This window comes from Notolepis coatsorum (genome assembly GCF_963971535.1).
Source record: "Notolepis coatsorum genome assembly, chromosome: 7".
NCBI lineage: Eukaryota > Metazoa > Chordata > Actinopteri > Aulopiformes > Paralepididae > Notolepis > Notolepis coatsorum.
In genome coordinates, this window is record NC_140171.1 from 167,505,591 (window position 1) to 167,515,853 (window position 10,263).

The 10,263-nt window shown below is 44.4% G+C and overlaps 1 protein-coding gene across 1 annotated transcript; it reads right to left on the reverse strand.

The window, feature by feature from the left end:
• Positions 1-8,297: 8,297 nt before the first annotated feature.
• Positions 8,298-9,350, reverse strand: LOC311232483 (urotensin-2 receptor-like; the record flags this gene model as incomplete). Its single annotated transcript, XM_084319296.1, has 1 exon — positions 8,298-9,350. One exon carries the CDS (start codon positions 9,348-9,350, stop codon positions 8,298-8,300), a length of 1,053 nt encoding a protein of 350 aa, XP_084175422.1.
• Positions 9,351-10,263: the final 913 nt, after the last annotated feature.

Consider the following 10,263-nt stretch of genomic DNA (forward strand, 5'->3'; position numbering starts at 1 on the left):
TTAAGGGTTATCTACTGCTCCGCTTCGCGGTAGGTGAGCACAAGGTAAATAGTAAAGGAGTTCAATGGGAATTTTATAAAGAACCACACGTTATTATTACACTCAAAAGAAATTAACAGTGGGCCCACAATAGCAAATAAAAGTCCTATCTAAAGCCGGCTTTTTCCCCAAAACAATAAATGGTTGGGGCGCCCCTATACACTGCTGCCAGCGTTCGTTCAAAGCACTGTTTATCTTCGCCCTTAGAGAGCCTGCGCCACACAGTGAATTGTCTACCGATAACGTTTCAGCACTCGGAGCGTTGCTGTACTTATCGACGATGGCAGGCCTACTCTCACCACCACTAGTCCGGGGGTTAAGATGGCCGTTGGAGATCCCGCGATAACAGACAGGCAGTGTAGTGGCGTCTTCTGCTGGGCTGAAGAGGTGGGCCGACACGCGGACTAAACTGTGGTGCTAGCCTAAACAAAGCTAAGCTGTGGGTCGTGGTGAACCCCCCTGCTATGACGCCTATACACAGCTAACGCAAGGTGGACAATATCTACCACCTGGTCTTCGGCGATGCTCGCCTGTTGGTTCATTCACAGTGTCTCTGGCACATTAACCAAACGTTAAGCTACCGGATACTTCTAGGATAACCCGTTGTGTAACTGAGTTTATCTGGCGCATTAACCAAACGCTAAACTACTGCATACTTCTAGGATAACCCGTTTTGTAACTGAGTTTATTGCTCGCGTGCTGAATCTCTGGAGCTCTCGTTCCAGACGTCCTTCTTCCTCCGTGGAAAACGCTGAAGAGGAAGCCCCTCCCTCGATACTGTGCTCTGAACCCATTCTTCTTCACCTGTGGCTCCCTGCCCACCGTGCCCACCAGCGCCCCTGGCGGCACATGTATCTTGTCCCACTATGAAGCGTCAGTGTTTAGGATAGGGAGAATCAAAGAGAGCAGCAAGTTAAGAGTCAATGTCGGGGTAGGGAGAATCAAAGAGAGCCGCACGTTAGGTGTCCATGTCAGGGTAGGGATGATCAAGAGCGGGGGACCCTGATGGAAACAAGACAAACGTCTTTCTCAGGTCTGCATCCCCTTAACAATTGTATGTATTGAGCCGTACTGTATTGTACCCATTCTGCAATCTGTTAAATAAAGTTTTTATTCATTCATTCAAACCGGTTACAAGGTCCTCGTGAACACAGGGAATGCAAAAGATTAGCGTTAGACACCCTTAATAATAGTCAGACATATTCAGGTGGCTACACATGCATGTTGAGAAAACGGTTACGAATCGCAAATTTGTACCTGTGGACTCGGTCCTGCGCACACAGTCCTCACACAGAGAGTCAGCACATGGGAGGTGCAATGCTAAACCTCTCCTGCTATAGGTGCAGCTTATCATCCCTTGATTCCTTGTGCAATATTCCATGTAATATTTATTTACTCCATTTACCATAAACCAGTTTACTGGGCATAGATTCTCTAGCGGACAGAGAGCATGTCTCTCCAACCAACTCTCTCAAAACAATACCCTCCTCCATTGGACAATGTGCAATTTTTATTTTTTTACTTAACACTGTGCAATAGTGCTCACTATTTATTTATTTATTCATTGGAACTTTTTAACTTCAGAGCTGACTTTCATTGTTTGTTTGTTGTATTGGTTGTCCTTTTTATCGTTTTATCGTCAACTGCACTGAGCTATGGCTATGGGGATACCTGCATTTTAATAAAGTATCTATCTAATGGCTCTTCCCTACAGAAGCAATCCAAATTAAAAGGTTTTGATGATCAGGCTTTCTCATGTAAGTTCCAGAGTCAGCACCCCGACTCTGGAACACCCTCCCCCTCAAACAATCAGAGACTCTCCGTCTGAGTTTCGTAAAAGTCAGTCAAAGCTTACTAAAAGCACGAGCAGTGAACTCCAAGCCCACGTGACTGAACTCAAACTAGAAAGAAACAGACTAAGAAACGACGTAAACTCCATGATCAAAACTGCAAAAAAGAATTTCATCAATGACAAAACTGAGGAAAACAAAAACAAACCACGTGAACTTTGGAAATTACTCAATAATCAACTAGGATGCAGTAAAAAACTTAAAACCAGATTCTCAAACATAAACATAAAAACGGACAACACGCTCATCACAGACAAGCTGGATGTAGCCAATTACTTAAACATTTTCTTCACAAACATAGCCACAACACTGGTAAACAAACTACCCTCCCACTCAGGGCTTTATGGGGTAGAACACATAGTAGCTTACTACAAAAACCTAGGGGTCCGCAAGGACGACTTCAAGCTGGAAATGGTAACAACAGATGAGGTACTCAATAAACTGAGCGCCCTCCAACCTAACAAGGCCACTGGCCACGACAACATCCCTTCCAAATTCCTCAGAGACTCAGCAGCCGCCATCACCCCAATCATCACACACATAATAAACCTCTCCATAAAACAGGGACACGTCCCCAAGGACTTCAAAATTGCTAGGGTGACCCCTCTGCACAAAAAGGGCAGCAAATTAGACCCAGGCAACTACCGCCCTGTTTCTATTCTCACCTCCATCTCGAAAGTCATGGAAAAAATAGTCTACGAACAGGTCGAAAAGTACCTAGCGGAAAAAAATCTAATCTACGAATTCCAATCTGGCTTCAGAACATCCCACTCCACTGACACATGCCTTCTCTATTTGAATGACCACATCAAACAAGAGGTGGACGCAGGCAAATACTGCGGCATGGTCATGCTGGACCTACAAAAGGCCTTTGACACGGTCAATCACTCCATTCTGATTGACAAGCTAAAAGCAATTGGTTTTGATAGTCTATCAGTGAGCTGGATGCAATCCTACCTTGAGGGGAGGGAACAGATGGTGGAGGTAAACGGTACCCTATCCCCCCCCCTCACAGTGAGCTGTGGTGTTCCACAAGGAAGCATACTAGGACCGCTACTGTTCCTAATTTATGCAAATGACATGTCGTCAGCTTGTGACTGCAACTTGTTCCTGTTTGCGGACGACTCAGCCCTGCTGGTCTCTGACAAGAACAAGTTACAGGTTGAAAAAACCCTCAGCTCGGAACTAGGCAGAATCTGCATATGGCTCGCTGATAACAAACTATCATTACACATGGGCAAAACAGAGTCCATTCTCTTCGGTTCAAATAACAAACTCAGCAAGACCGACGGCTTCTCAGTTACAGTGGGTGACAATATTGTCACAAGAAAAGATGAAATTACCTACCTGGGTTCCATCCTAGAGGCTAATCTCTCCTGTGACAAAATGGCATCCAATGTAATAAAAAAAGTCAACCAACGAACTAGATTCTTGTACCGGATCTCCTCTCTGGTAAACAAGAATACCCTGAAGACTCTGGCAGGAGCACTCATTCAGGGGTACTACGACTATGCTTGCACCTCATGGTACCAAAGCACCTCAAAGGCGCTAAAAACAAAATTACAAACATCTCAAAACAAACTGGTCAGACTACTGCTTGACCTTACTCCTAGAACCCACCTCACCCCTGCCCACTTTGACAACCTAGGATGGCTTAGAGTAGACGACAGAGTACAGCAACTTGCAATGGGCCTGGTCTACAAGATACACTACACGACCAAGGTACCCATGTACATGTCAAAATACTTCCCAAAGGTCAGTGAATACCACGATCACAACACCAGAGGGAGCTCCACAAATCATGTTAAACCCAGATTCGGCTCAAATAAGGGACTAAACACGTTTCGCAATTATGCCACATCAATGTGGAACGCCCTACCCAAAGCTGTAAAGGAATGTGGATCACTACCCACTTTCAAAACCTCTCTCAAGGGACACCTACGGGAGACTGCAATTCAACACTGGCCCCTGTAAATATCCTAACCCAACCCCCTCCAATGTACAGTCATTTACCTAGTATGGTTTTGTCAATAGTCCAATGTACAATTTTGTTTGTTTGTACAGTGTCTCCCCCCCCCCCCCCCTCAATGTACAGTTTTGCTTGTATATACAGTGTGCCCCCCAACCACCTCCAATGTAGATTACCCAGTATGGTTGTCAATATCCCAGTGTACCCAACCCCCCCCCCACCCAACCTCCTCCAATGTACAGTTTCTACGTCAAATGTATATACTCCCTTTTCCTGACTCCTTCTGTATCACAAACAGTACTGTATTTGCAAATCTGGTATGTCATAAATGTATAGATGTAGCAGTACTGACTATCTGTATGTCATGTATGTCATATGTCCTGATGAATTGAAAATGGGGGACCCTGATGTAAACAAGACGAAAGTCTTTCTCTGGTCTGCATCCCCTTAACAATTGTGTGTATTGAGCTGTACTGTATTGTACCCATTCTGCAATCTGTTAATAAAGTTTTCAATCAATCAATCAATCAAACTCTCCACCTCCCGACTCAAAACCTACCTGTTGTCCCAAGCAATCAAGCCCTCCCCTACCCATAACCACCCTCCTCCATCCCACCACCTGCTTTCCCCCTGCCCTACCTTCTCTCCTCTCCTCTCCTGCCCTTGCTTTTGCCTATTGTCGGCGACTTGGGTCCTCGAAAAGCGCTATACGAAATAAATGAATGATTATTATTATTATTATTAATTTGTTCCACTATGTCCGGGCAGCACGGCCAGTTCCCAGGAGGGGGCTTATATAGCTGGCAGACGCTGTGGTTCGCTCAGGCAACACGTATAATAAAATTGGATGATTACAGAGAAGAATAGCATGGCTCTCTGCGCGGAGAGCCATGCTAATCTTCTCTGTATCGATCCAATTTTATTATATGTGTTGCCTGAGCGAACACAAAGAACACTAGCGGTTGCTAGTCACTCTCCACCTCCCGACTCAAAACCTACCTGTTGTCCCAAGCAATCAAACCCTCCCCTACCCATAACCACCCTCCTCCATCCCACCACCTGCTTTCCCCCTGCCCTACCTTCTCTCCTCTCCTCTCCTGTCCTTGCTTTTGCCTATTGTCGGCGACTTGGGTCCTCGAAAAGCGCTATACGAAATAAATGAATGATTATTATTATTATTACTATTATTAATTTGTTCCGCTATGTCCGGGCAGCACGGCCCGTTCCCGGGAGGGGTGTTATATAGCTAGCAACCGCTAGTGTTCATTGTGTTCGCTCAGGCAGCACGCATAATAAAATTCGATCGATACAGAGAAGATTAGCATGGCTCTCCACGCGGAGAGTCTCTGATTGTTTGAGGGGGAGGGTGTTCCAGAGTCATCAAAACTTTTTAATTTGGATTGCTTCTGTAGGGAAGAGCCATTAGATAGATACTTTATTAAAATGCCGGTATCCCATATAGCCATATAGCTCAGCTCAGTGCAGTTGACGATAAAACGATAAAAAGGACAACCAATACAACAAACAAACAATGAAAGTCAGCTCTGAAGTTAAAAAGTTCCAATGAATAAATAAATAAATAGTGAGCACTATTCTTTTTTTTTTAAAAACCACATTAAACTGTGGCACACCATTTGCCTTATAGAAGCAGGGGTGTAAAGTAATTGAGTAATTTATACTTTGTTACAATACTGTTTTTGGAAATTTGTACTTTACTCGAGTATTATTAGGTTTGTATACTTGTACTTTTACTCAATTACATTTCAGAGAAAAAAACATACTTTTTACTCCTTACATTTAAAATGCAGACCTGCAAAGTACAAAGTACAAATCTCACAGGTCCAACCATTTTAATTAGTATGTTTGTTTATCTGGCCGAACTAACGTTATTAATCCTGCGGCAGAACTTTATTTAAAAACAGCCAATCAAATCCCCATCATGGAAAATGAACCCACCCATACCCATGCTGATTGGTCCTTGTGCAAGACTAGAAAGCAGGGATCTTTGATTAAACACCTGCTATCAGAAGAATAGATGGTCAGAAAGAAACTTTTTAGTACTTAAGTACATTTAAAAGTAGAAACCTTTTGACTTTTACTCAAGTGTGTTTTTAGCCAGATACTCTGACTTTTACTTGAGTACGATTTTGAGACGGTACCCATACTTTCACTTACGTATAATTTCTGGGTACTTTTTACACCCCTGTATAGAAGGAATACTGCATCACTTGCTTGGTCAAAGTTCAAAGTTCAAACTAAACTCTGACCTGTGAAGTCACCCGACGCACCTACGCTCAACCAATGCGTAGAAGATGATAATAATAATAATAACTTTAACTGTACTTGTGCTGTATGATGACAATACATTTGAATCTAATCTAAGACTAGACTAAGTACCACAACAAGTTTGTTGTTCAGTTGTTGGTGAATGATATTATATTCCACAGTAAGTCCCTCCTTAGAACAGAATAGAAGTGATGTGGTTCTTGTATGTAGGCTATAGCTTAGAAATGGCAAGTATAGCATAAGGATATAGAGTAAAGACTGTATATTGTATAGTAGTGTACATAGGACCCAGTGCCTTAATTCGTATAGCTATAACATTGTATTGCATTATCTAAGGACTTTAGCATGTCTATTTTATCATGCCTATTTTCTGTCTATTTTATTACCTGTTTATTATGTCTATTTTATTATTTAGTATTAGTGCACAATCAAAGCGGGCATGGCCACCCGCATTTCACTGTATGCCCTGGTATGTACAGTATGTGACAAATAAACCCCTTGAATCTTGAATCTTGAAGGTGGGGATGACCTACAAGGTATATTTCACAGTAAGTCCCCCCGTAGAACAGAATAGAAGGTGGGGATGACCTACTGTACAAGTGCAAGGAGGCGCAAGCCTGCAGGGCAATTTACAGGACGACTCAAAGAGAGCTGTGGCCTACGGCTGAGGAATGTGGCATCATGGATCCACATTCCCTGGAAAGAGATGAAATGGACTTGTGTGTGTGTGTGTGTGTGTGTGTGTGTGTGTGTGTGCGTGTGTGTGTGTGTGTGTGTGTGTGTGTGTGTGTGTGTGTGTGTGTGTGTGTGTGTGTGTGTGTGTGTGTGTGTGTGTGTGTGTGTGTGTGTGCGTGTGTGTGTTTTAGTGTGTGTGTTTGGGAGTGGGTGGTGAATCAATCAATGTAAGGAAGGTTTACTTTTGGAAAGATTGCATCTAAGAATCCATCATGCAGCCACTAGTGACAAAAACAAATATGTGATCTATAAAATAGAATGCTTTATGTGTGTGTGTGTGTGTGTGTGTGTGTGTGTGTGTGTGTGTGTGTGTGTGTGTGTGCGTGTGCATGTGTGTGTTACATACATACATATATTCTATATGGAAGTGATGGATTTGGTACCTTCTGTGACGTTTCCATTTATATTCCCATTTATATTATATATATATATATTTATATATTATTTCCCAGACAGCAATCAAACCATACATAAGTTGATTACTGTCACAATTATCTGATCCGTAAATCAAACTATATGTTAATTTCCATTAAGATTTTTCCTCAGCAGAGGGCAATGTGAGTCAATGTATATCAAAATAAAAACAGCCTATATTACAGTTGTTAACTGTAAGTACCAATCAGCAAATATATAACATTCACAATAATGTTTTATGAATGATCCCAGAAACATGAAATGCAAAGGCTTGTTAGACAACCAGATGTTGTAGAAAGACACCAAATGAAAGTCCACTTAAAAAACAGTTACAGTCTACAGTTAACTCTTCTTGGAGGCATGACTTTGATTATACAGATTGTTATCTGTGCAGAACTGGTCACCAGAGCGCCCTTTTCACACTCTTCCACTGAAGGGGGGTGGGGGGGGGGGGGCTCTCAGTACTTCTTCAAAACCTGTGATCTATGAAAACAGCTATTTATTTCAGCAAATCTCTTAGCTATAACAAGATTGTGTAAGCTAAGAAGTGTTGTGTTTGGCTGAAAGAAAATGGCAAACCGTCTAGGTGGAAAAAGTTTAAGTTAACCGGCTCATTGAACATTTTTGGTGAAAGAACCATACAAAAAAAAGGTTTTTCAATATACAACATTTTAAAAGTGTTAAAGACACGTGTGGGGGGGATATTTTATTCAAATCAGTGAGTGAACAGGAGAAGTGGAATGTGACCAAACATTTGACACATTAAAACCAGGCTGACATAAAAAAAAAAATTAAAAAGTACAACTCACATATTTACTTGTATTTGCACTATAGCTGTTACTGTATATTCATGAGGATTTGCTTGCCACACAAAGAATGTGTTTTGTGGAAAGTGCAAAACATTTGTATCCATATAAAAATAAAAACCTAAAAAAGAAATCCAATCATAGTCACCAGCATTCTGCTCAAAATGTATAATGTCTCTATTAAATCAGTACTCCCCGTTATAATTCTTGCAGGGGTGTGCTTGCGACAGACACAGGGTCAGCCCTGCTTGACCCAACAGACTGACCTTTCTGGGCCAGATAGTCTTTGTAGTTCCTGGTCAGGAGAGTGTAGAGTAATGGATTTATACAACTATTGCCATAGGTTAGACACGTGACAAAGAAATTCACATAATTATGAGTGGCCGAAGACAGAGCCCTGAGGGACTCCGGAGAGAACAGCTTCGCTAGCTGCCACCCCCAGAAAGGCAGAAAACATGCCCAGTAGGCCACAATTATGCTAAAGATCATTGACACCACTTTTTGCTTGAGTCCTCTTCTCCGGGAAGAGCGGCCGCCTCCGCCCAAGATGGCCTGTGCTACCCAGTAGCGCCTGGCCAGTCCCACGTAGAGTCCCACGATGACTAACCCAGGGACTAGAACACTGGTTAGAAACAGGACAGTAATGTAAGCCTTGAAGGCGTCAGGAGTCCAAGTAGGGAAACAGATCCTTTTCACCACACCGGCTGCGTTGGGTTTCCCCTCCCTCAGTCTGATCATGACCATCATGGGCAGTGTCAACATGAACGCCACCCCCCAGATGACCCCCGCCGCCAGCTTACGACCGCGGGAGGAGGACCTGTGGGCGCTGAAGGGCTTGGCCACGGCACGGTAGCGTTCCAGACTCATGGCGACCAACACGAAGACGCTGGCGTGCATAGTGAGGAGGTCGAGACTCAGGAGGATGCGGCAGCCCACCTCGCCAAACAGCCAATCGTGGGCAAAGTAGGTGCAGACCACGAAGGGGATGGTGGAGAGGTAGAGCAAGTCGGCCAGGGTCAGGTTGAGGATGTACACGTACATGGATCCCGAGAGGCGCAGCGCGGCCGAGCGCGTGATGACCAGCGTGTATACATTGCCCGCCACGCCTAGAGCGCACATGGTGAGCAGCGTGGCTCCGAGGATGGATGTCACCCATACGCCAGACCCGCCGCCGCCGCCGCCCCCAGCAGCCCCTGGGCTCGGACCCGGCACTAGCTGTGGACTGATGGTGGCATTAGAAGTGCAGTTCATTGTACAGGTCAGAGTTCAAGAGAGAAAGCACAGGCTCCTGCGGATAAGAGGGTCAGCTCAGTTCAATTCAATAATGAATATCCGTTCTTCAGAGTTCAGATGGGAAGGGGTTTTGAGTCGGTATTGGTTCCATACTGTATGTTGTATCGACAGCACAGTAGCAGACTGAAGGCTGCAGCGTTGGTTATCGACATAAGCAGTCTTGTGAAAGGAAAACCTATAAATCCCCAGTCCGGTCACATACAGACAAACCTACAAAAGGCCCTTAATTAAGTATGAAAACCGAGCTCCATCCGAAACACAAGGTGAGACACAGTGGTGTCAGAATTCCGCTAGGGGTTTTATACAAGGGCTCGTCAGAATTGTGAAAACACGTCCCGAGAGGACGGAGGCGTGCGGCAGTGTGTGGTGGCGGGCGGCGGCACTTAAACTCAGTGCGGAACGGGCTCACGTCGGCCATGCAGGTCCTCAGAGGCGGCCTACGGGGACGGTTGACATGGCTGACGGGAATGTTGGCTAGAGAGGCTCGCACTCATTTCCAAACACGAAGTCCTCCACGCTGCCATGACGATGCTCCTCAGTCTAGAGAACACGCGTGGAGAAAGACACGTCCATCCAGGGAGGATTTAAGGTCTTGCTTGGGAAGCCTTTAGTTAATAAGGTGAGATGCCCTCAGATTTTGTCCGTCAATAGGCAAAACGCTCATCTGGATAAGGAATGTCATACAGGGTGAAATCTACGTCCTTCTTTTCCATGACTGCCCTCTGAGATGTCCTGAATGGATATCTATTTTTTCCCAGTGAAATCCCAAGTCTGTACTCTGCTGCTCTGTTGTGTCTCGATGGCAGACGGCTCTTCCATGTGCAGGTTAATGGAGTCCTCTGCCCCCTCGCCTCTCTCGTCTTGACAAGAG